This window comes from Ambystoma mexicanum, chromosome 14 (assembly GCF_040938575.1).
Source record: "Ambystoma mexicanum isolate Mex_15411 chromosome 14, UKY_AmexF1_1, whole genome shotgun sequence".
NCBI lineage: Eukaryota > Metazoa > Chordata > Amphibia > Caudata > Ambystomatidae > Ambystoma > Ambystoma mexicanum.
Window position 1 is genome coordinate 551,853,902 of NC_090940.1, and position 26,160 is coordinate 551,880,061.

The following is a 26,160-nucleotide window of genomic DNA, read 5'->3' on the forward strand; positions in this document are numbered from 1 at the left end:
GAGGTAAAGTCTCAGTAATATCCTGAAAGGAGTGAAGAAAAAGATTGGTCATATCTTGCACTGATGCAGCTTTTAAAACCTCTGCGACCAGGGTGGAGACCCACAGTTTTAATGCCTCTGGTGTACGTTTCTTAAGATTTTTTGCTAGTATATAGACCTTGCCTTTCCCTTTATTTCTTACAGGCAATTCATTATTAATCAGAAAATTGATTAATGAACTGACCAGGGGCATGGGAGAACTTCAAGGTCACAAATATTAATATTATGGGATGCAGCCCAGTCCAAGGTATGTCCCTTGATATGCGTGGGATCTCTAACCATTTGCCGAAACCCAAGAAAGCCCAATGTATCTTCAAGTACAATGGCTGTAGAATCTGTATCACATCCAAGCCAAAAATTGAGAACACCCAAAATGACAACTGTAGTATTTGGTTTAAGAAAGGGTAATACGAGATTGCTCAACAGATCCGAGAAGTCTACCCCTGATACAGGTGCTCTATATAGCAGTAACATGTTGATGGTGGCTTCAACGGTAATACCAATTTTAACTAGTTTGAATTCAGTGCCAGGCAGATATTGAGTCTTAACCTCGCCGATTTTCAGTTTTGATTTAAAAATAAAGGCTACTCCCCCGCCATGTTCGAGTATATCTTGCTGCAGTATGCTATAGCCCTCTTGGATAGCTAACCTTCGTGAAGGGCCAGCTGCGTCATAACCCCAGTTTTCTCTGAGTGCACAGATATCTATATTGCGCGAGTACCTCTGATGTCCGGGACCATGCCATTGCTGTCTGAGCGATCCACCTCATTGAGAGTCGTGAAAACTACCTCACATTGGACATTTAAGTCAGTAGAAATAGGAGAACTTGAGGGGCTGGAGCCGCTCAAGATAGCACCAGAGCAAGAGCTCCTGGTCATTTGGGACCCAGGCAACAACATGTCTGTTTTCCTCAAACCGATCAAATCGTTAGGCACCCTCCCTCTCAAAGACAACCAGAGGCTATTAGCTTCCAGTCTAGCTCCTGCTGAGTTGATAGCCTCCAAAACCTCTGTAATACCCATATGGCTAAAGAAGTGGCCGCGATGAGTGAAATGAAATCACCTCCTTCTCAGACCTTCACGGACCGCCACAGACTGGCTTCTCCCTCTTGTGCCTTTTTTGCACAAATAAGGGCTGCTGGACTACAATCCACACGGTAATTTGTAGTTCAGATGCTATAGGCAGGACTATTACAGATTATCAAAGCGTGGCAGTTTCTACAAGAAATAAACACAAAGGAGGGAAAACTGGATCCTTCCTACTAAATTCCAACCTATAAGAATATTAAATCAAAGCACATTAAATGTCTAGTTTCTAACTGATGCAGTGTTAAAATAGTTAAAACCTATTATCACGTGAAGAACTACAATAGTTGATCATTGTAGAGTTTTGCTGCTACATCGAGTTGGAACCCGAGAGGTTCTTTGATATTAATTCTAATTCTCTGTCAGAACATTGTGTCTGGGATACATATAAACCCTACTTCCGAAAGTGTGCTAACTCTTTCTGTTTCTGGGAGGTTTGTACCAGAAATTCTAAAGTTATAGATTTGTGTGACTCCCTGAGAAAAACAAAGGTGCTCTATTCTAATCGGAAATGAAGCAGTGAAAGCAAAGATTAACTTGGCCAAAGACATAATAAATATTAGATCAGAATTAAAAGCATTCTTAAGTAAAAAATGTCTCTGATTTTAAATGAATACAAGGGAGGATGTTTTGAATATAACTATTATGTGGAAACCAATTTCACTTTAATCCAAATGAGCTCAAACTAGGAATCGTATTTTAAACATAATGGATAAGAACGCGAAACCTATAACCGAGTCAACTGCGAACGTCGATTTATTTGCATGACGCTATATGCACTACATGCATCGCTATATGCAAGATGAACCCCATTGATACAGCTACGATTGAATCATTTCTTCGAGATCTCCCCCTGAAACCAACCTCACTATCTTCTACAGGCAGATAGAACTGAACAAGAACAAAAGATGGCGATAACGAGATCATCCACAGGCAAAGCTGCCGGGGAATAAGATATTAAGGTTTCCTCTTGTAATTTTAAATATGAAATATATATTTGTGTTGTGCATGCAACCAGCATCTTTGCTGGTAGGCTAGTGTGTCTGTGGCCTTCTATTTTATAGTGCATAAATACACCTCTCTAATTTGGCCTTGCATATGTAAACTAGTAAAGTAAAATGCGCAGCAACCCATTTTTTGTTTACTTTTTTTGTAGTCATATTTTTTTCACACTTGCATAGAGAAAGAATGGGCATTCACAGCTCTAAGTACCAATTTCATATGTACATAAATATGGTGTTCAGTATGATTCCTATAAAAAAAACGTTGAAGTAATCATTATTTGCAACTTGCGGAATAGCAATAAACTAAATGCTAATATGTAAATTTGCAGCAAAGGAGTGCTCCAATTGGAAGCCTTATATTTTTCAGTTAAGAACATAGCATGTCTGAAAGTAAACGCAGGGACACATTGGGCCTCATTATGAGTCTGGCGGTAACCCGGCCGTTGCTCCCGGCGGGTTGCCGCCAGGCTTGTAAAATGTTACTGGCGCCTGACTTTCCGGTGTCACCGGGAGATTCCAAGTCCGGCGCCGGTAAAATGTTAAGTCCCCATTCCCGGCGCTTCCGTGAAGAGTCTGCCTACCGTGGCCGCTGCGCCCGGAGGGACAGATCTGTTCGGCACAGCGGCCACGGCAGGCAGACACGTAGTTTGCCAGACTGTAAACAAGGGTGCTGGTGAGCTTACCAGCACCCTTGTTTCCGGACCGGCAAACTTATAATGAGGCCAATTGTATCATTGTACTAAAGTTCTGTAAGTGACTTCAATCCAGCATTCCAACTAAGTCAATGCCTAGTATGGTATGCCCAATGGAAACCCTTATTTATATATTTTTGTGTGAAAAGTTCTTTAAATCTGGATGATGATCCCTTATATAACGCTCCTCTCTTTGGATCTCCTCGAACTCACTGAGCCAAGCAGTAGGTTTGTTTTGCAAATTAAAAGGTTTATTTGAATAATTGAACAATATATAGATTACACTTTTATGAATAGAATAATATCTGAATATCACACTTATGAATATGAACAGTGATCAGCAATAGGTAATATTACAATATCAACAATCTCTTTAATCAGTTAGGAGTAGGAATGGGAAGGATAAGGTAGCAGAGAATACTTGTATGGGGTCAAGGAAATGCAATAATAGGAAAGAATGCAACACAGAAATAAACTTGATATGACTTCAATCAAAAAATAATATGATCACTTTTTCCCCTTTTATTACTCACTCCCCCCACTATGCAATATAAAGAGATGGAAATGAGGGCACACAGATTTCAGGAATATTAATCAACAATGCAGTTCAATCCCAGTTCCCCCAGCAAGCTTAGAAAAAACAGGTAGGATTTTAAAACAGGCAAAAATACTTTTGAATGTCATTGCAATGAAAGGGAAAATATGCTAAAATTATTTTAATTCACTAAAGGAGATTCAGGATAAGTGAGAGTTACTTTGGATTGGTTCAGGTCAACACTAGCAATGATTTATGAATGATTGTCATATTGAAACGAATTTCAGCAGTTGAAAACAAGAAACGGCTATTTTCACATGTGGTGAAATTGAGCTAAATTGCAATTCGCGCCACCTTTTCCGCGATTACGGAAAGACTATAATGAATTGGAATGTCTTTGTCGGTCCGAGGTTTTTGTGAAGGTAGATTTTTCAGAAACCAAATCAAGATTTCAAAATGAAAGATGCGCTTAAAGATTTACCAACAAGGATAGGCTTATTCTAAGGGGCTATGAAGAAGCAAGACACTCAACGGGCAGCCACCAGAACAGCGGCGCCTGCGCTCTGATCTCTGTCCGTCAAAACACTTGTCCCTCCTCAGAAAAATATCAGCGCAAAGATGATTATTGCTACAATTATCACAGACAATATAATGAGAAGAATTTAGGATGGACACAAGATTCTATAATGCAGTTCTGGATGGTTGGAATAGGATTATTTTAAACTAAGAGATTGGTTATGGACAATTCTAGACTAGATGCTCACTCCTATCGCTTTGGAATGGAGTGGGCCCCGTCAAAGATCTTGTCAAGGGTTTGGCTGGGATTCTCTCGCCACCGGACAGGTCTTAGTTCTGCTCTCAACACTGCACTGCGGTCTGCGCGGTCTATTCGACTGGATCTGATGGGTTCTGGATACAGCTCTGCTTTCTGGGTCTGGGTCTTGGTTCTAGCATAGGGTTCTTAGCTAGAATAGCGAAACAGCACAGCCAGGCTGTAGAATTTTTAGATGCCCCTTGGAGGTTTAGAGGTTAGAATCAGGTTGCTAAAGATTCTGCAGGCCTGCTGAAAAGGATTCAGCTTGTGGGTTAGGCCTCTCTGCTTCAAGGTTCTAGAGTTTGGTTCTAGAGCTTGGTTCTGGAGTCTGGTTTCTGGATCTATCTCTGGATCTTCCTGCAGGGTGCTTTGCCAAGAAATCAGTTGAGTAGTGGAAAAGTGTGTGTCTTGTCTGTCCTCAGCAGTCCCAATTTATGTATTTCAAGAGTAGGTGGGGAGGCTGATTCTCTATGCCCAATCCTCTAAGGATCTGATAGTTCAAAGGAATTTCCTATCCCCTGATTGGAGAAAAGATCAGCGTGTCATCCTGTGTCATCTTTATGGCTTACGGGAAAACCCTCCCCTTTGCCTCTGTACAGAGTATTTTATTTTTCATAGAACACATATTTACAATATACACAACTTGTTAATACTACTATAAATCACATGACAGATTAACTAAGGTACATTTCTGTTCACTTCTCATCTTCCTAAGAGCTTTGGTTCAGGAATGACCACTTTTTGCACTTTTGGTGGGTTTCTCAATATTATTTCTGCACCAATTTTTATACATGCATGCACACCCCATCTGAGCACAGTTCTGTAATTTTTCCGGTTCCTGGCATAAACATAGTAGCTATAACATGAATAATTCCGGGGTTTGGTCTCAGAACATTGCACGGAGTCCATCTTAGTCTTCAACTGCGAGCAAATGTTTAATTTTAACAATCTCAAAGTTTCACATTTTTGTCAGTTCGGTGCAATATTTTATAAGCATTTTTCTAAAACATACATTTGCTGTGCTTTCTGAATCCACACAATGGTTTGTCTCCGCCTCCAAGGTCTGGGCTGACTCAGAGGTCACATGTCCTTCTTCCAGCCAGCAGTTTGTTGTCAGTCACACCCGAATTAGCATTTTCTATTCAGCCAAAGTATTCCTTTGTCTGCACTGATAGCAACAGGCCAGGGTGCCCCTCCTAGTTCCTATTCACAACAGCCTGTCAATCTCTTAGCCAAGGGCAGGGGGAAGTCTCCTTTGTCCAGGGAGAAGGTGTGGAATTTGTTTGAACACAGTGTGGGAAACTTTAACTCTTAACCCAATGTCTAAAAATTGTATTTTCTTATAATATAACTCACATTTTTAACACATACATTAAACAATTTCTTCCTTCAAGCCTTTTCAGAATATGGTTTTAAATTGTAATTGTGCAAGTCTTTCTTTGGCATAGTTTGAGTTCCATGTTCAACTTTACCCAAAATGTTTTTAAAACGCCGGCTTCTGGTAGAGGTGAGTTACGGTATTACAACCCTTTTTGACAGATTTCTTCCAGCAAGCAATCCTCAAAAGTATACTTTGTTCAGATATAGATACACTTCTATGGACCTTATATTTATGTAGATTCTTGCGGGAGAATAATGTTGACCACCCAACAAGGAGGTTGGTTCTTTTTGGGTGGTTTGTAAGCCATGCTTTCTACAAATATGACACCAAATAAAAACGGATTTTGAAACCAGCTCTGTTTCTTTTGCAATGATTTTGCTCTGTGAGCAGCCAAGTGATGGGTTTTGGCAGTGGTCTCCTGTGTTACCCCTGACATAGGCACAAAGTAGATGGTGGCCTATATTTCAGGTTTTCACTGCGCACTTTCTGGTGATTTCTGGCAAGCAGCATGCTTTCCGGCGGCCATTATGATGTTTCTGCTGCCAGCAATGCACAGTGATGTTGCAGGGCTTGGTTTAGTGGGTTAAGACATCCCACAGTTCTGTCTGGATATGTCTTTCTGTTCATGTTTGAGCACACATGCACTTCCTTGTGTGCCCTCATAGGTGTGTGTACATGGATGTGTCTGTGTCTATGAAGAGTTGTGAGTGAACGTGTGCAATTATGTGGGTGTGCCAGTGTGCAGATAGAGCTACAGAGCTGTATATATGTTGTAAAGCTGCAGAAGAAGGAGACTGACACACAGGTGGCATGGTTGTTGGAAAAAACCTTTATCATACCAGAAAATAAAGAGAAAACCTTCCTCTCCCTAACTCTGAGGGGTTCCCAAGCTCTACTTAAATACTAAGTACTCAGTCAGGATGTCCATATAAATCATAAAGTCCACCATCCTATGTCCAAAACCTTACATCTGTTCCTTACACTTATAACTAAACTACAGAGGTAGTGGGTCTTCTTGGTCCAGAAGAACAACTCCCTTCTTCTGGGCAACTTATCACAGTTCCAATGTTGGGTGGGACCTTTACCTGAAGGAATGACTCCCTTCCCCAAGTCTCAATCACCTCCCAAGGTACAAAACCTTCCAGGTTGAAGTGTCAACAAGCAGTAAAGTTCTCTGTTCAATTCAAAGGGTAAAGTTCCAGTTCAGACATGATTCCTTATTGGCCATAGTTGCTTCTTCTCTATTGGGTGCCTGGAGAATGCCTCTCTTCTCCAGGTATCTGACTCTCTGTATTTCTTCTCCACACACAGTCCAGGGGAATGACTCCCTTACCCTGAACTCTCTTTACTTGGCCACACACTTTCACAATGCCAGGGGAATGTCTGCCTTCCCCTGACCTTCCTTGACTTTGTTCTCACAGTCTCTTGGCTTTTACTTTCACAGTTCACCATACTAGGGGGGATGTCTCCCTTCCTCTGGCCTTTCTCTGGCTTCTTATTACAGTTCACAACAGTAGGGGGAATGCCTCCCTTCCCCTGGCCTTTCTTTGGCTTCTTATTACAGTTCACAATTGTAGGGGGAATGCCTCCCTTCCCCTGGCCTTTCTCAATCATGCACTGCCATGAGGAAGATGGTATGCACAAATACCCCTAGGCTTTGGAAGATCTGGCTCACTCTCCTGCCAGATACTGACACGAAGAAGATGACTTGGATGACTTCTTGTTTTTATGGGTGGTGGTCCCAGACCCGTATTTGTGTCACGTTCTCAGGGTTTCCTTCCTCAACCCGGATCGGTATTCTTGGAGTTTTGCACAACTCTGTTATGTCCTCACCAACCTGCTCAGCCACCCAGATATCTTTTGGTCCTTGCTGGCTTCCTCCAGTTGGTCTTGGGCACTCTGGGCTTTGGCTTCGGTCTTCTCCCGGGTTCTCTACTCTTCCAGCTTCCTGCAGAGACTCCAATGCATGGTTCTTCGCTCTGTGTGTGCATTGGCCCTGCTGTGCACTGTCCAGGCTTCTTGCATGCCTATACCTTCTGTCTGTCGGGTTTCTGTTAGGTTATACCTCGGAGGATCGAACAGGGACTTCCCGGCTCTTTCGCTCTTGCTCCAGACACTGGCTTTATCTCCATACTCTGTCAAACCGCTTCCTTCACTGTGGTTCCTCCTGGGAGGGCTTCTCCCTTTGGTAAATCCTTCCTTTGTTTTTTATTACGAATGGAGCATAAAAACTAGATTGTGCATGTAAGTTCTCTTAAGGACTCCTCCTTGCTCCTCAATATCCTCCTCGTCCCAGTACCTTGCTATGAAGTCCTCTTTAAGTCTTAACTACTCTTCGTGGTCCCAGTTAGTATTGTGTTTTCAGTGTTACAGAGATAAATGGAAGTGCGTCTACAGAGAGTTGAGTAAAGGGATAGGAGGATGTGTAGGAAGTGGCTGGAGGTGATGAGGGTTTGGCATACACTGTTTCCCTTGGATGATTGTCCTTGTCCCCACAGGGGGTGTCGGTCTCCATGAGATCCTCCCACTGAGTACTACCCCCAGGGGGACTATCGGGTAGCGGCCTCACCTCTCTAGTCTCATGGGAAGGGGCTGCCCCTCTGGGAGAAGTGACGATATCCAAGGATTCATTGCAATGTGCACAGATGAGCATGCCTTTGTGCATTCAGGTTGATGGAAGATGTAACAGTGAGATGTTCTGCTCTATGGCTGAATTTGTTAAAGTCTGAGTTAAGGTATGATGACTGTTTTCACCTGATGTTGACATTTCAAACATTTATAAATTACTTTTTTTGGATTTTAACCTTAACTTTTTTTTATTTTTTTTTTATTTTTTTTTAAAGAAAGGTGTTTTGACATGATGTGCACACGAGGCATCGTGGTTTAACTATCACAAAGTGAACAAAATAATATACCACCAAAATACAACGTACCACTTATAGATTTATTATATCACATGTATGCTTTATTGCGCTTCCTATTTTTCACTCACAGGATATATAATGGCCTTCTATGACATCATTCTAATGAATCCAGGAATTATGATCCTTAAACACTGGATTATGAACAATGCAAGTTAACACTGATCATATTGTGGTGATCCTTCCACACCAAACACACCAGGTTCACTCAGGTGTGTCTGGTAAATTGGCTGCATCACTTCTTCTGCTTGAATACCAAGGTACAAACACCGTCAGCATGTTCTCAATGGGTTTATCATTTGTCAGAAGGGTTGGCTTCTTTGATATCATGGGGCCGAATTCAGTTTGTTGACATACATCACTGCCCAGAGGTGATCTGATTGGTAGTGCGCATTATATAAGTGGCCATACTCGCTCGACGTGGTGGTATAGGTCCATTTGCCCTTGCTGCCCAGAGTGGGTGGACTTGGATCCGAGTACATGGGGCACTCACCCCAGATGTGGGCGTTTCATGTCTGCAGCAGATGACTAGGGCAGCCAGATCTGCAGCACCTTCCCTGGGAGCAGGCACTTTCTGGATGTCCGTGCAGACCAGGAGACGGGCATCACCTTCCCTCGTCTAGGATCCTAATTGCTTTTCCTTCTGAGGATCAGTGTTTTCCTGAGGCCCTAGTCAGATGTTGCAGTAGGGGGTTTTGGAAGACAGTCCCACCTAGCCCCCCTGAGTTCCTTCACATACTTCTCCCTTTGCTGGCAATAACCAGTGGCTCCCTTATGCCTCCCCTGCCGTGTGTATAGATTGATGTTCCGCAGCTTTCTTTGTTTACCTGTTATTTATGAGATTTCCTGGGGGGGCTTCTGTTTTCCTGCCTCCCAGCAGCGGTGTTGCTATGTCTGGAAAAGATCAGGGGCTAAGCTAACGTCGGGACTGTCGGGACTCAGGGCTAGCTATAGCCTTTTGGTTGTATCCCCTGAGCTTCTATCCGGGGCTACAACCAAAAGACCCAGGGCTATAGCTCCACCAGCACCCCCTAGCAACGCCTGCCTCCCAGTGGACTAGATATTGTGACCCTTGTATATGGCTGACAAGGGTGAAGTCTAGGGTAGCAGACTCACAGCCATGCACCGATGAGCCTGAAGCGATGCATCAGGTCATGCCACCCACACTCCATTATACTGGACCTCATTTGTCCCAAGAATTGAAATGATCATGACACCCAAACCTCACAAATGGTTATGGCTCACCCAGGCCAAACTGAGTGCAAGGCTTAGGCCTGTAAACTTAAACAAGATTCACCATTGTGTAGGAGCTGTGCTTTTTAGTTCTGCTCTTGACCTTTCTCTATGTTCACCTTCCTGGGTTGCGATCCTCACATTCACTTGTGACGATGACTGCAAAGTCTACACCACTATTTCCAGATATCTTCTTTCCCATTTGTCTCCATAGCCGCTTGTTTGCTGGTCTTTTCAGGATCTTCTTAACCTGATCGCAGTTCTTCAATTGTTGTGACCTCTTTTTTTTCACAGGACCGAGCTTGAAACCAAAAAGACCTTGGAGCAGTTATCCGAGAGGCTGAGTGATTCCCAGAGGCAAGAAACGGTAAGCCTTGAGGTATTGGTGTGCTGGTTCTGCTTAGTGCTGTGCATGTTTACATGTCCTCTGCTCATTTGGGTGTGGTATGGGATTCAAGCACAGGTATTAGTGTTACACCTGGGGACCAGAAGATCTGCATTTGTCTCGACAGAGCCCGCACATAGTGTCGGGAAGATACTGGGTTCAGATTGTTGCCATTACACCTGTGGACCAGAAGATCTGCATGGTGTCTCGACAGACCCCGCGCATAAGATACTAGTTTTTTTTTTATTGATTGATTGATATTTTATTTCTATCGTGCTCGTACACAAGTGTTTCAGAGCGTGACAAGGTAAGGGAGGGGAATAGGGGAGAACAAAGCAGAGATCTTACTAGGCCCAGTGACATTGAGAACGCGCAAGTGCATGGGAGAGGGGGAGGGGAAAAGTGCATGGAAGGGGGTAGAGGTGGAAAGTGCGAAGCAGAGGAGAAACGGATAAATCACAATAAATAAATAATAAAGGCAAGAAACAGTGGTAATGCAGCCAGCAACTTGCAAGTGCTAGGTTTAAGGCAGCAGACAGGGTAGGTCTGATAAGTGCAGGAAGAAAAAGGGGGGGCTGTATGGGTACAGATACAGACCCCAGTGCAAGGGGTGGCCCGGAGGCAGTGCGGGAGGGTGGCAGGATGAGCAGGTACCTGGGCCCAAAAGACAGGGTGGCCAGGTGCACGGTGCCAAGGGAGAACAGATCAGCAGAGGAGAGGGGGAGTGAAGGCAGAAGAAAAGAGGAAGGTCTTGAGGTGCTTCCGGAACCGGAGATGGTTCTCCTCAAGTTTTAGAGTCAGGGAGGCTGTTCAGGGGGAGGCCCCAACCGAAGACAGATCTACCCCCAGCTCGTTTATTAGAAAAACGACTGACCCTGAGTGAGTTGGAGGTAGAGGAGCGAAGAGCTCGAGAGGGGTGGTATTTGCAGAGGGATAGCTGAAGGTATATTGGTCCCAGGCCCCAGAAAGCCTTGTAGACAATGCAGAGGGAGAGGGTTTTGAATTTAATCCTTGCATCCACTGGGAGCCAGTGGAGAGATTTCAGAGCTGGAGAGATACGATCCCAGGGCTTGAGGCCAAGTCTCGCAGTCCTGTTCTGGATTAGTTGCAGAGGGCGGAGAGTAGAGGCAGGTAGATTTAGAAAGAGGCTGTTACAATAGTCCAAGCTAGAGAGAACCAGATCTTGAGATACCATGAGCTTCTGGGGGAAGGAGAGGAAAGGCAGAGTACCTCTGAGGAGGTGCAGTCCTAAATTTGACTTTTTAGAGACCTCAGAGATGTGGGCGGAGAAGGAAAGGATGGAGTCAAAGATGACCCTGAGGTTCTTAGCCTCGCAGGTGGGGGTAGGAGGAGGGCCAAGGGAGGCCGGCCAGAGAGTGAGGGGAAAGGATAATGAAGGTGTGCCGATGCGGAGGATCTCTGTCTTGCTGGCATTCAGACAAAGATCATTGGCGGAACACCAATCTAGAATGGCAGTTAGGCAATCAGAGAGGAGAGAGGGAGAGGAGGTGGCCGAGGGCAGCTTGAAAATGAGTTGAGTGCCGTCAGCGTAACACTGGAAATTTGAGCAGAAAATGGCAATGCAGTGGGCGAGAGTTGCCTGGTATTGGTTGAAAAGCCAGGGCGAGAGGTTAGACCCCTGGGGAACACCACAGGTACAGAGGAAGATAGATGAAAGGAAGGACCCAAGTTGGACCTGGGAGGGTCAATCTGAGAGGAAAGAGGTCAGCCAGGCCAGAGCCTGATCAGGGATACCCAGGTTTTCACGGAGACGGTTGAGCAGGATGGTATGGTTGACCATGTCAAAGGCAGAAGAGAGATCGAGGAGGATGAGGACAGATGGAATGTTAGAGTCAAGGTTGGTGAGCAGATCTTCACAGATGTTTAGGAGAGCAGTTTCCGTACTTTTGGCAGCTCTGAAGCCAGACTGGTGGTCATGGAAACAGCCAACCGAATTGGAATGAAGGTTAAGCTGAGAGATGGACAACTTTTCCAGGAGTTTGCCAAGAAAGGGAGTAATGGAAATTGGGCGATAGTTAACTGGACAAGAAGGATCAGCTGTGGGTTTCTTGAGAAGAGGATGCACTAAGGAGTGCTTCAGAGGGGAGGGGAAGGATCCAGAGGCAAAGGAGTGGTTGCAAAAATCAGCAAGGGCCGGAGCGAGGGTGTCAATGTGGTCCTTGATGGTTTTAGAGGAACAGGGATGAACCTGTTTTGAAGAGGCTTTCATAGATCGGACTTGTCTAGCAACCTCGTCAGGGGTGAAAAGAGGAAAGGACGAGAAGGATGGTGGGAGGGTGACTAAAGGAGGGTCAGCAAGCACAGATGGAGAAGGAAGAGGAGGAGCGTGGGTGGAGAGGATGGACAGGATGTCCTGGGTTTTTGAAATAAAGCGAGAGGCAAGGGCATTGCAAAGAGCCTGGGAGACAACAGGAGGGGTAGAGACTGCAGCAGGGTTGGCCAGCTCCTTGCAGATTTTAAAGAGTTCGGCCGAGTTGTTAGATGCCGCAGAGACACGAGCTTGCATGTGGACTCTCTTCTTGGTGAGGACAGAGAGTTGGTATTGCCTTTGTAGCAGGCGACAGGCCAGTTTGTCAGAGGATGAACAGGAAGTCCTCCATTTCCTCTCAGCTGCCCTACACTTACGTTTAAGTGTAGCTAAGTCAGAGTCATACCAGGAATTGCACTTGGCTTTGGACTTCAAACGGATCCTCATGACAGGGGCAAAAGCATCAAGCGTATCAGAAATTGAAGAGTAGAGCAGAGACAGGGCTGTATCAGGATGAGAAACAGCCAAAGGTGGAGGGGGGGGGGGAGAAAGTGGCGGCAAAAGCCTCGACTGACACACGCTTCATGGGCCGGATGTCCGAGAAGGTAGGTGGCAGTGTTGGGGTAGGCTTGGCTTGGGGGGAAGAGAGGGAGAGATGAGATGAGAGGAGGGGGTGATCACTCCAGGAGAGAGGAGTGGTCAGAGGAATGGAGAGGGGGAGGTCCGAGGAGATCAAGACATTGAATGTGTGCCCTGTAGAGTGAGTCGGGCCAGAGGGGAGGATGGACAGGGAGAGGGAGTCGCAGAGGTCACGGAAGAGTACAGAGGAGGAGCAAGGGGAGTATAAATGTATATTTAGGTCACCGAGGAGGAGGAGGAGTTGAGTGGTAGAGGCCAGGTGGGAGGAGGAGAGGTCCGCCCACTCAGAGAGAAATGAGGTGATTTGACCAGGAGGCCGGTAGATGGTAAGGTTCAGATTGTTGATGTTACACCTGGGGATCAGAAGATCTCCATGGTGTCTCGACAACCCCACACATAGTTTTTGGGAAGATACTGGGTTCAGATTGTTGCTGTTACACCTGGGGACCAGAAGATCTGCATGGTGTCTTGGCAGACCCTGCACATAGTGTTGGGAAGATACTGGGTTCAGATTGTTGCTTAGTCTTTTTTTGACTCTCGTTTTATTGTTTTTCTAAACATCTCAGATATTGCTTCCGACCTTAGTTTGATGCACAGTCTTTCTGTATTATTATAATTTTTTTATCTTGTTGGATTTATGGCTTGCGAGATTTTCATTTGTATGCCCTCTGGGACTTAAGCTGGCACTGACCTGATCTGGCATTCCCTTGGGTGCAGAGGGGCTTTAGCCCCTGTCCATCCCGGTAAGACATTTGACCTTTATACCTTCAACCAATACCTGGCACTTCTTGCCCACTGCATCGCTGCTCTCTGCCCCAACTTCCAGTGCTATGCGGATAACACCCAGCTCATTTTCAGGCTACCCTCGGCCTCCTCCTCTCCTTACCTCATCTCGGACTGTCTGTCTGCTATCCAGGAGTGGTGTGCGATCAATGACCTCTGCCTTAATGCCAGTAAGACTGAGATTCTCCTCATCGGCACACCTGCTCCCTCCTTTTCTGTAGCTCTCTGGCTGGCCTCTCTTGGCCCTCTTCCTGCTCCCACCTGCAAGGCTAAAAACCTCAGTGTCCTCTTTGACTCCACACTCTCCTTCTCTCCTCACATCTCCGATGTCTCCAAGAAGTCACACTACCAGCTGCACTTCCTCAGTGGTATTCTTCCTTTCCTCTCCTTAGCCAGAAGCTCACTCTCTCCAGAGCTCTGGTTCTCTCTGGGCTGGACTATTACAACAGCCTATTTCTAAATCTGCCTGCTTCTACTCTCTGCCCTCTGCAACTCATCCAGAACAGGACTGCAAGACTTGTCCTTGGCCTCAAGCCCAGGGATCTTATCTCTCCAGGACTGAAATCTCTCCACTGGCTCCCCGTGGCTGCGAGGATTAAGTTCAAAACCCTCTGCATCGTCCACAAGGCCTTCTGGGGCCTGGGGCTTCAATACCTTCAACTCTCTTCCTAAATATCTTCCTTCTCGAGCTCTTCGCTCATCCGCCTCCAACTCCCTCAGGGTCAGACGCTTCTCCAAGCAACGAGTTGGTGGTAGATCTCTTTCATCGTTTGGTGCCTCCCTCTGGAACAGCCTCCCTGCCTCTCTGAAACTTGACGATAACCATCTCTGGTTCTGGAAGCACCTCAAAACCTTTCTCTTTGCTTCTGCCTTTTCTCCTCCTCCCCTCTGCTGACCTCCTGGCTGTAACCGGAACTGCACTGGCTACCTGTACACACCCTCTGATCTCGGGCCCAGGTCCCTCCCCCGTCAACGTCACACCCCTTCACTGCCCACCTGACAACCCCCTTACTTGGGTCTGTTTCTGTATCACTACAGTCCCCCTACCAGCCCTTGACACCTGATGTCTACACTTACCCTTACACTTGCCACATGCTGGCCGCTACTTTACTTGTTATCCATTACCTTGTACTGCACTGTCCCTGCCCCCTTCCCATGCACTTGCGCGATCTGAATGACATCTGGCTTAGTAGGATCGCTGTCTGTCCTCCCTTTGTTTCCCCTCCCTTGCCTCATCGCGCCTTGAAACACTTGTGTATAGGCGCGTTATAAATGCCATATCAAATCATACATATATCATTCCGAATGCAGCAAATGTGCAAAAAGGCAGCCCCGACACGAGAAGTGCATTGGGAGCCAGCAGGGAGATTTTAGTGTGTGTAATCATTGTCTCGGTTTTAAATAAAGTCCGGATTTTATGAAAGCTTTCTTTCATTTTGTATTTACTGTTGTGAATTGTTTGGAAACTTCTGCTTGTGATCCACTAAGCTGGAGAGAATAACCATCCTCCTGCCCACATAACTGTACCTAGGCGAAGACAGTTTACAATCTATTTTGTCCATTTAACCCTTTCGACGGAAGCACCTGTGAGCCAAGTTGCAGTGCAAGATTGGGCATAGCGCATAGAATCCTTTGCTCTTGCGCGTATTCTTTGGCAAATACGAACTGGAATTTTCTCTATTCAGAACTGTTGGAAAATGATTCGGGCGTCCACCAGGAGGCGCTCTGTCTCTACAAAAAAGTGTCTCATCCGCAGCGCGCTTGTTCTTCTTCTTGCTGATAGATTTTTATCCATCAGCGGTGATTTTTTTGGATACCGAGGCTTGAGCCTCATTACTCCATCTTCTCGGGTTGAGTGTGTAGTCGTGGGTTTGTATTCTTCTTGGTCTGTGTGGTCTTGTCACAGTAGGGCTGGTTTCACTGGGTCTTCGCAGTGATGGGCCGCGGGTAGCGGTCGAAGGGGTTTGCAGTGGTGGCAGTGAGTCTTCTGATCAGAGGGTTCCGCAGTCCTGCCAGGTGCTGGATAATGCAGTCATAATACCCCAGCTAGCCCATTCAGTTCGGTTGCGTGTCCTGCCTCGGCTTCCTCCTTGCCCCCCACCTCCCTCCTCCTTGCCAAAGCTCGCCACTTTCACTCGTCTGGTCGCCTTTGCTGTCCCACTCCCCCCTTCCCACGCGGAAGAAGAGCATCTTGCAGCCGCCACTCATCCGTCAGGACAGTGGCCCCTTCTAAGCCGTTTGCCCCTTACAGGTTCCCGCTTTTCCCACCCAGGAACACTCGTGTACAGGCGCGTTATAAATGCCACATCATCATATCATATAGCATGAAATCGTGAGGGTTGGAGGGTGGGCGTGGAGATGTTGCCCGGGCAATCCCCCATCTCCTGCTGCTTTCAATATCTCCTAGCACAGTGCGTGTTGCCATGTTCCCCTATCAGTGCTGAAAGGACCTGTGGCGTGGGGGCAATCCTTTTTTCAGCCCTGCTGCTGAAGGTGTTGCTCGGGCTCTTTCTTGTTGCCTTTAGTTGTCTTCCCAGGGTCTGTCTGGGTGCCTCTTGTAGGTCCGGCGGTGGCGCCTTTCAACCTTTGCATGGGCAATGGGTCCCCACACCTTGAGGTGGGGAGCGTGACGGGGACTTTCACAAAAGCAGCTTAATAGCTTTCATGAAGTGGTTATTTCGTGTTTCAGCTTCCCCGGCTTCACCCGCTGGCTGCCTTTCTGCTGTCCAGAGGCCAATAAACCTGACCTGTAATAATCTGCAGCCATTTACCCCCTCCCTCCGTTGCTTTATCTAGGATTTCCCCACAGATTGAAGAGCTAGTGTGGCTAGGAAGTTTTGTACCTGTTGCCATCAGTCTTCATAACCTAAGGGGCATTATAAGGTATGCACTGCACAGCTGTCTCCCACCTGCAGCCCTTTCCTATGCACTGCATTCAATTCCCCCCATTCCATACATTATTGATTGATGTGTGATACACCGTGTGCTTCCGGGTTAGACTACTTCACCCGCGAGGCCCCTGGATCATGACTTAAGACTCCGAATACTTTGATTTTTATTTTGTTGGGGGGGCAGTCATTTACCGCAGTGGCGAACAGGGACTGAACAGTGTTCTGTTCTTGCAAATAGCACAGGCAGCTGCATGCATGCATGCATGCATGCATACACACACAAGTGTTGTTAAAGGTCCTACGAAGGTCAATTGCTCAGTGCAGAAGATCATTTGAGTAAAGGTTAAACGAAACGATGCTACCAGGCAACCCCGCTTGCCACCTAGAGTGATCGCGACAAATAACCACTTGAGGGTCTTCTATAATGGTTCGTGCCAGACTTCTTAGCGCTGTAAGAACAGTTGGTATTGTTACACAATGGGTCACGATGTGTCCCCCCCCCCCTGGGAAGCAGGAAGGACTGAGTGGGCCCTTGCGGGAGTGGCACCAGGCCGGAGGAGGTGCTTGCCTAATGTGTGAGCTGTCCTCCCAAGGTGGAAGGATGTTGCAAGGATTTGATGAGCAGGAGCGATTTCAGGCATGACTGACCGATGACCGAGCACCAGCTTGAGAACGAGGAGTCCGTCCACAGCACGTCAAAACAATGTAACTTCCACATGAGATGCAAGCTATGCCTCTGTGTCCATTATATATGCCCCGTTATGTTTACAGTGTCGTCTACAGGTTTCCCCAATGCACCTTTTATGCAAATTCCCAATCACACAGAGTTAATACCTCAAGGGTATGTTCTCAAGGCATCAGTTGGCCGGGGTAGTCAAAGGTAGCTCTTGGCCACAGTTGATGTCAAGGTAACCAGGCTCTGGTGGACCAGAAACCGGATGTAACTTGTGCGAAGCTTCCAGCAATTTTAAACCAAGCCGCCCCTGTTAGTTGGAATGCTGTCAGACAGCTGTTCCTTTGTAATTGTAACTGGTTATTTATAACGTGCTTAAAACCCCGAGGTTTCTAAGCGTGGACCCGGCGTTGCTCTGAATTGTCTTGCTTCCAAGGCGACCAGGTTGCCCCTGAGCTACCCTTCCGAGACATAACCCATAGTCTATCTGAAAGGTTGACATTGCATACAATTCTTGGACTGTTAGCTTTTTCTTTGCTTCCATTTCCCCCGGAAGCTCTTACTGTCTCGAACAAACATCTATAAAAGTCCAAAAAGCTGCTTGGAGAGTTGCATTTCTGCACGTCACTTGCTTAGGGGGGGTTTCCGCAGGACATACATCTGGGCCACTGTTGAAGTGTCTGCTCCAAAGTATGTTTGTGTTGGAGCAGGTATGTCATTTTCGTCCACTGAGTTCATGGCCATTAAGTAGAATATTAGCCGGGAAGACCGTTTCCTCTGCGTTAATCGGGCTGGTTGTCTTGTGTCGCAATGGCTTAATATTTTATATTTATATAGCTCGATACACCAAAGCGCTGTACAGAGGCAAAAATGGGAATAATAATATAAAACAAATTGAAAAGCACAGGTCAACCAGTAAGCAGGTGGGTCTTAAGATTTGTGTGGAAAGCAGGAAGAGAAGATAACGAACGAAGAGAAAGCCTAAGCGCGTTCCAGTGTTTCAGGGCCAAGAGGGGGAAAAAGAGTAGAAACAGGAATTTGCACAAGGACAGGGAACAGTAAGAAGAAAATGGGACAGAGAGCGAAGTGGACGAGATGGAACATAAAAAGAACGATAGGGAGGGGCCAGACTGTGAAGACATTTGAAAACCAGACAAAGTTAAACAGCCATGACTCAAAGGGGAGTCATTGGGGAGTGGCAAGAGTTGGGCAGTAGAATTGCAGAAGGATAAAGAGAAAAGAAGATAGCTGGGTTATAGCTAGAACGAAGAGGCAGAGGCGAGAGATGAAGCGCAGGGAGACCTAGTAGTAGAGAAGAACAGTCAGGAAAAAGTGAGAGATGAAACAAGAATTTAAGTAGCAGAAAAAGAAAGAAATGGTCCAACCTTCCACCTATTGAAACCTGGAGCCAACAGAAGCTGGAGGGAGCAGAAATATGGGAAGAGAAAGAAAGAGATGAGTCGGGAATGACTCCAAGATTTCTGGCAGAAAGAGAAATGGGACGAGAAGTAGAAGAAAGGAAATAGAGGGGGGAGATAAAGGAGGAGGCAGAGTTGTAGCAGGGAAGATAAAATAACTTCCCTCCTTCACTCTTGGAGGGGTTTAGATGAAGAAGGTGAGCCGACATCCAAGACAAGAGGTCCGAGTAGAGTGTCTGGAGGAAGAGAATGAGGAAAAAGAAACAGCTGGGAATCGTCCGCATAGAGATGATGGGATAGACCAAAGGATATCTGAGCCCTTATTGTATTTCTATTAGTCCCCATTATTCCTCTTGAATTCCAGGCACGGAATTGAGACGTTGGCATCTGATAAACTCTCTGGGCTTCTTTAAATTGCTTCTTTTTTGCGTCCTCTCCTAATGAGGCCGTGGTGGTCGCTAGATCCAAGCGTGTAAACGCTAGCGCTTGACCAAAGCTCCTTCTCTGATTCTGCATGCAAAGGGCAAACCGCTGAGGCTGCAAGATACATAGGCGCTCATCTTGCAAAGGGTGTTAATGCTGTCCCTAGTAGAAAATGCAAAGTACAGTCTGACTGCGACACCCAACGGTCCAAACTACCTCCGACAACCCCCAACCATCACAGTAAAGTCTGGTGTCTAAAACTGGCAGAAATTACCTTGCCCATTTAAATCAGCCAAAGGTTTTGCATTTGTTTGTATCTGTTAAGCGCTGAACATACAAGGATGGTACACGATTGAGGGTACACAAATTCCCAGGACCAAAATAAGTGGGATCAGATAGATAACGGGTGATCTTTTTAACTGAGAAAGAAAAAGAGAGAAAGAGGAAAGAGAATGAAGAGCAAGAGGAAGATTATTTCAATATTTGGGAGCCAGGTGAGAGAGAGAACGAAAGGTGTGATTGCACACAAGGGGAGAGGGTACAGCCAGAAGAAAATGGGATTGTGGTAGAGGAATACAGGTAGGAGAAACGGAAAGATAGGCAGCATGCCAGAAAGCGATACAGAGAACATTGATTGACGGAGCCATTGTCAAGTGGACAATCCTTTATAACTGATCCCTAAAACAAGAAGGTACTCGGGAGGTTCATGTCCAGTTTGTTACAGGCAAAGTGTGAACTTTATCAAGAGATAAGCAGATGGGTGGGTATCACTCTGTGGGGCCCACAGAGACCCATGAAGATGAGCCTATCCCCATGTTAGCAGCCAGTGTGCAGTCTTTAGAGTGGGGTGATTGGGTTCACCCACCTTATCCTGCAGCAAGACCTAGACTTGTAGTTTTCCCCCACTTCTTTTGTTTGGCTATTCTTTGGTAGTTCGAGGCCGGAGGAGCATGCGATTGTCCTATCTGGAGAGGACCATGGCAGTTTCCGCTCTGTCCTGGCATCACATTTTTGATACCGCTGTTAGTTTGGGGGTAGTGGTACTAGGCCTACCATACACTATACAGATTTGATCTTGGGTTCCCTTGATAGGATGGCGTCCAATCAACGCGTCCTTAGTCCCAATCTACCTTCAGTTGCGCAAAAGAAAGATATCCAGTTTTCTCATGCCCAGTGTTAGTATGTGATCCACTTTTTTAATTTCTTTCCATTATTGTGCTTGTAGTTTTATTGATCCCATTCTAAATGCAGAATTGCAAGTGGGAGAAAATATGAATCTGCTTCCCTGGCCAGTTCCGAAATGCACAGGAGCTGATGGGTTCCGTTGCGAGCCAGTCGGCATCCACCACCACTGTAGACCATTGACTGAGAGTCCCGCACTGGCATGGTGGGGTCAAGATCTCCACAGGGGCGCTTTATTTATTAAACAGTTCCTTTAGCAAACATTAAAGCACACATTGTGTGGGAGAGGGGGTCCTCTGACAAATTCTTCAAAAGCTTTGATGTGTCTTGCTCAACGTTTCTTTTGTTTGGGCTAATTAAAAAAAAACATAAGTGAGTCATAAAACAGTTTCTTTCATAGACACTAAAGGGGACTACTCGACACAAGCTCCTCCTGTATGGATCACATCTCCTTCTCTGATGCATTTACACAGAGGTTTTATTTGTGCCTATGGACTTAGCCTCCATTTGTTTATCTCCTTGCTACTCCTTGATTGGATGTATGCGTATGGCACTCACGACCAATCAAGTTATCGGAGCTTATCAAACGCGGGATCTTAGGACGGCGATGAAAACTAATGAAGGAATGCAAGTATAGAGATTAAAACGAGCCAAGAAAGGTACTGTCCTTAGTTTTGGTTCAGGTGCCATGTTCCTCAAGCTGCATCTCTATTATAGATGTGTTCCATAATGGCCAACACACTGGTTTATCCCTGAAGAGTTCTTCTTTGTGTTCCTCCGTCTCCTTCTTTCCATGGTTTCCTCTGATTTTCCCAGCATGCAATGTCTGATTTCTCGCTGACTCAATGCACAGACGACTCTATACTATGCGCTCTCTAGATTTCTCATTGTCATACCAGTACCTCTCATCTGTGCTCCTTGCGCCCAGCCTCTCGTACCCAATGCCACCTAGGGACTTCTCAGTGCAGCTTTATCGCATTTCTCCTGAGTGATCTTTGATACCCAGCGCTTCTTTGCCCGAACACTGGTCTGCTTCTTGTAAGCGCACATCCCATGCCTTTCTCCTAAGGAATCTTTCTGGGGTCTGCCTTTCCCACATGAACACCAGTCACCAGCTCCTCCGTGCACATTCCGTGTTCTGTGTCCTAAATGCTCTTCAGGAGACCCAAGCTCCTCATTTTTCTTCTGGCATCTTTCTCGTTTCGGAATGTCTAGTATCCTTCGTTCCATTTCTTCTAACAATACCTTGCTCCCGACCCCCATATATACCAAGCAAACGCCTTTCATTGCTTTTCACTCTTCACATGGGCTGAATTTGGTGTCCATTGCAAATTGATCGGTTCATTAATAATCAAGGTGTAAAGAGTCTATGGTCAAATTTAGGGATAAGGAGAAGCAGGACAGCAGACTGGTCCTAGTTCTCTCACTGTTATCCCTACAGAGTGTGTTTTATTTCTCGTGATTGGTGTGTGACTTCCTTATTGCATCTCCTGGGTTCTGACCACACATTCTGTCATCCTCCAGCTACCTTCTTTTTGAGGAAGGGTCTTGCACACCAGTCAAGGTTTTCTCCGTGCATGGATTGACAGGTGCACACCTGGAACGGTCCCCCTGCTTGATTTTCCCCCATATTGCTCTGACCTTTTCTGCTGGCCCAGAAACACCACACCCTCACCTTGATTATGTCCTGGGCCTTCCCAGGGTATCGTTTGGCGTGTTTCCTTTGTGTGTCTTGCCCAGTGGTCACATACGTTCTCTTTCTCGATTTCACTTCACTCCTGTAATCTCCTTGCAGTGGTGCAAGTCTGTGCAGCAGGACAGTTTCCATCTTTATCTTGTTCAACACATTCTTCCTTTACATTGAGTCCTATCTCTTCTGGATTATACGAGGTAATGCTGGAGGGTTCAGCCCACCGTGTAGATTATCCTTTGATGCCCGTGCGCACAGCTCACTGTCCTTGTGGCAAGCAGTGTCTGTTTTGCTCTGTAATCACTTTGATTTTAAGGAAGTGGGACGAGGGAGAGATTAAAGATGCATGTACTGCTCATTTCAATGCTGCAATCCTTCAAAACACAATTTCTGATCTGTGTCTTTCCAGTGCTGCTTTGTTCTCCCTTGCTCCTCTTCTTGATGGCTTTGGGAAGACAGTTCTTTCACCTCTTGTCATTGAAGTGCAGTGTTGAGTAGGCAAGACTAAGACCTTCCTCCGCGACGGAGTAGCCTTGTACCTGTTCCATGCTTCCCAGCTTGAGGGGGCTGTAATAAAAGCTTTCGTCATCCAGGTCGGGATAAACACGAGAGCCTCATTAACGCTCCACTATGTCTTCACCATAATGGAGTGCAAGGTTCAACTGGACCTTTAGAAATAAGTAGGAGTGACTATTGTTGAAGCAATGCCTCATGTGGCACAGCAAACATTGGCAACCTATAGAGATTTGTTGGCATCCGTGAACCGTAACCATATCTAGGAATATACTGTGTGAACTGCAGGAGAACATAACAATTTAGAACAGCCAAAGCATCTTCACATCATAAGATTCAATCCCTCAAAAGCACATGGGTTTTGGGGACAAATATTGTTTCAGAGAATATTACCAGCGTTCCCTGACGAAGCTCATTTAGAGTGAAACCCATGCAAGCAAGAGACCGTTAGAATAAGCATAGATTTGCTGCGCAACACAATTGTATTCAAATATTGATCTCAGTGGTTATGTCTACAAAATATGACAATTAACTAAAGATTTATACAATGAATAAAGCGATCATATTTTATATAATCTTGATTGGTTGGTGCACTATCAGTATGCAGTTGCTAGTTTGAATTCCTATATTGTCACTGGGGGAACAGTGTCTTTACCGCAGACTTTGCAGACTCTCAGAGAACTAATAAACAGCATAGAAATTAGCACAGAGCTGATACCAATTATCCCAAGAGATTTTTCATTTACAGGAATGAACATTTTATGTAGATCTGTGAGGTTCGATTCTTCCTCTTCTTATTGTGGACCCCTGATATGTTACCTTTGTTGCAATCCCTGGTAATCTTTGTAAGAAGTTATATAGACTTTCCTGACTCCTTCACCGATAACAACCCTGCTTTATCTCCAATGTGGGAGAGATTCAATTTGTCTTGCCTTTCCTTGTATGTATCCTCAGAGTAAAGCAGTAAGCGAGACAGGACTGCATTCCTAGCCTACTTTGTGGCATAGGGGGGGGGGGACTCAGTACTGGACCTTGGCAGGCCACGTAAGTGTCCATGGGATGGGTCGGAACTTCTTCTCATTCCAGACTGACCCTTTTAAGAACATTGTCAGGGGACTTTTTGACCTCTTAGTTGTATTCATCCCTCCCACCTCATATGGTCCCCCGTTCTATTGACCTATCCCATTACTCTTCATCCATGCTCCTAAGCAGCTTTTGGTGGAATCTAGTAGATTTGGAGAACTGCTAACCTACTTACTCCATGGAAATGTTACCATGTTTTACTTTCAAGAACCCAACCTTGTTACTTAGTGGGGATACATGGTATGGTATTAGCAACCTATACTCGTTGATTGCTTAAGGCAGGGCTACAACTCAGCTCATACTTCAGTAACGTTAAGAGAACGAGAGCCTGAAATATTCATTGGATGCTCCTCTGACGTTGAAAGAGCTGCAACTTTCTACATTTTCTACATTGTCCCTTGTTTTGGTAGGTGCTCCGCTTGCCTCTGGAATGAGTGTTGGCAACTCTGGCGCTGCAGTGTAATTCCATGAGCAGACTACCCGCTTGCAATTAGTTACCAAGACTGCTTGGGCTGAAGTTCCCGACCATGACCAATTGCCCCGACGTGTAGCGTCTGCCAACGGAAGTCATGAATCTTTCCTGTTGGTTGACTCCTACAAATATTGATTTCTCCAAGTAGTTGAGATGTTATTTGTTTCAATCAAAATCAGGCACTTGGAGACCCATATTTATCTTTAAAGTGCTGATATGCATGTTTGGGATTCCATGCTCTTCTTGGGAAGAGAGTCTTCCAGGTGTGAAAGTCGGCCCTTCATTCCTGGAGCATTGTTTTCCCATATTTGCTTTGTTCTGCCTGGCTGAATGTTGTTTTACTATCCTCTTTTTAAATGATTTAGGTTTCAGAGCGAGTAGAAAGGAGGCTCCAGGAGCTGGAGAAGGAAATGCGCACGGAAAGGCAACAAGTAGAGCGGCGGCAGGACCACCTGGGACAGATGTCTGTGCAGCTGCAAGAGGTATGGAAACCATGTCCCAAGCTTTTTGCAGAGCTATGGCAGAAATGTCCTGGATGCCCAGCCCAGGCCCCTCTGCCTGAACAGGCATTAACCTATGGTCGGTAGAGAACACTGACACTCTTACATGAGAGCCTTCTACATTGGCTACAAAAGAAACCTTTACCAGGTTGATAAGAATGATGTGTGCATCTATGTGTTGTAATGAATTGTGAACAGCAAGAAATGGCCCCTGCTCTCCTGAACAAAGGTTGTTGGTGCTGTAAGGAACCAAGAGTTGTGAATTTATGTAAGTAAAGGGAGTAGTCCAAACAGATGCAGCACAACATGTCTAAGCAGCTTGAGTATGGAATCTGTATGTACTTGATGTGGTGCAGTCCTTTGGTCTAGCATGATCACAGCCGCCTCCAGGGTTTGTTCCTGCGATTTATTTGTATATATAAGCTGTTATGTCTAACATTTTCTGTAGCATCATAAGGGTAATTCTCAATCAGATTCATACTGTGGCGAATGGAGAGGATTTGCACTTTTGAATGGATTGTGTCCTCCCATGTATTCTTCATCTTATGATATATCTTCCAGCTTTTGAATTTTTTCATAGACAGAGAACGCTTTGCGTCAATGCAGTCGACTCGATGTCCCTCGAGGGCTTCCATCTCAGAGTCAATGTCATCGTTGGTATATATAGCACGCACAGCACCCGTTGGCTTCAGTTCCGTTTTTCTGCGATAGCATTTGGTTCGAGAATTACGGCACGCTTCAGTTTTTGTGAGAAAACATTGTTCGAGCGATGGCCTCGTCTTCAGCTCCTACAACCCTGATGAGCGGGTTCAATAAGTGCTACAACGGTGGCACCAAAATGTCCCTCACAGATCCCTATCGGGTCTGTCTGTGGTGCCTTTGCATCAACCATATAATGGCAGACTGTCAATCCTGTCAGTCGATGACCGGTAAGGCTCTGAAAGAGCGTAAAGGGAAACTAGCAGTGGGTAGGACCCCTACTAAATCCACTTGGGTGACTCCATTGGAAAAAATATCATCCATCAAGTTGAAAGGTGACTCTCCTTGAAGGAAGAGATCAAAGCAACGATCACGCTGCAGGAGCGGGTCACACCATTCCTCGTCATCTTCGAGGAAGTGGAAGAAAAGGCATTATAGGTCGCCCTCTTCGAGTTCGTCTGATTCCTCTCCTAAGAGAAGTATAACCTGTCCAACTAAATCCTGTACTATAGCTGAGCGGAAACATTTAAGACAGGAAATGTTGAAAATTTTCGAGAGAGGCCCTAACCCCCTTGAAGGAAAAGGTAAAAGGCCATGCTCCTATCAAGCCGCATAAGGCAGACAAGGAAAGGCCAAAGCCTACATATTGTGCACCCTCGAGCCCGGGATGTAAGTCGGAGACCCTTTGAGATCTCGACACAACAAGGGGGCTCTGTCAAAGGCAAAATTGATGGAAAAGTTGTCGACGACGATGACTCCTTAGCATCAGCACCGTTAGTTTTGAAGCCATCGATGCCTATGTCGAAACCATCGATACCTTTACCTTCACAACCTAA

The 26,160-nt window shown here is 45.8% G+C and overlaps 1 protein-coding gene across 7 annotated transcripts in view; it reads left to right on the forward strand.

Moving 5' to 3' along the window:
• CEP128 (centrosomal protein 128) overlaps positions 1-26,160 on the forward strand; it is an 864,240-nt gene that overhangs the window by 191,811 nt on the left and 646,269 nt on the right. For all 7 annotated transcript variants that reach the window (XR_011283785.1, XR_011283784.1, XR_011283786.1 and 4 more), the window contains 2 exons: positions 9,999-10,071; positions 24,491-24,607. Coding sequence is in view for 4 of the 7 variants with exons in the window: in XM_069637862.1 (XP_069493963.1) it covers positions 9,999-10,071; positions 24,491-24,607 (190 nt within the window). In the remaining 3 variants the exon portion in view is untranslated. The remainder of the gene's footprint in view (positions 1-9,998; positions 10,072-24,490; positions 24,608-26,160) is intronic.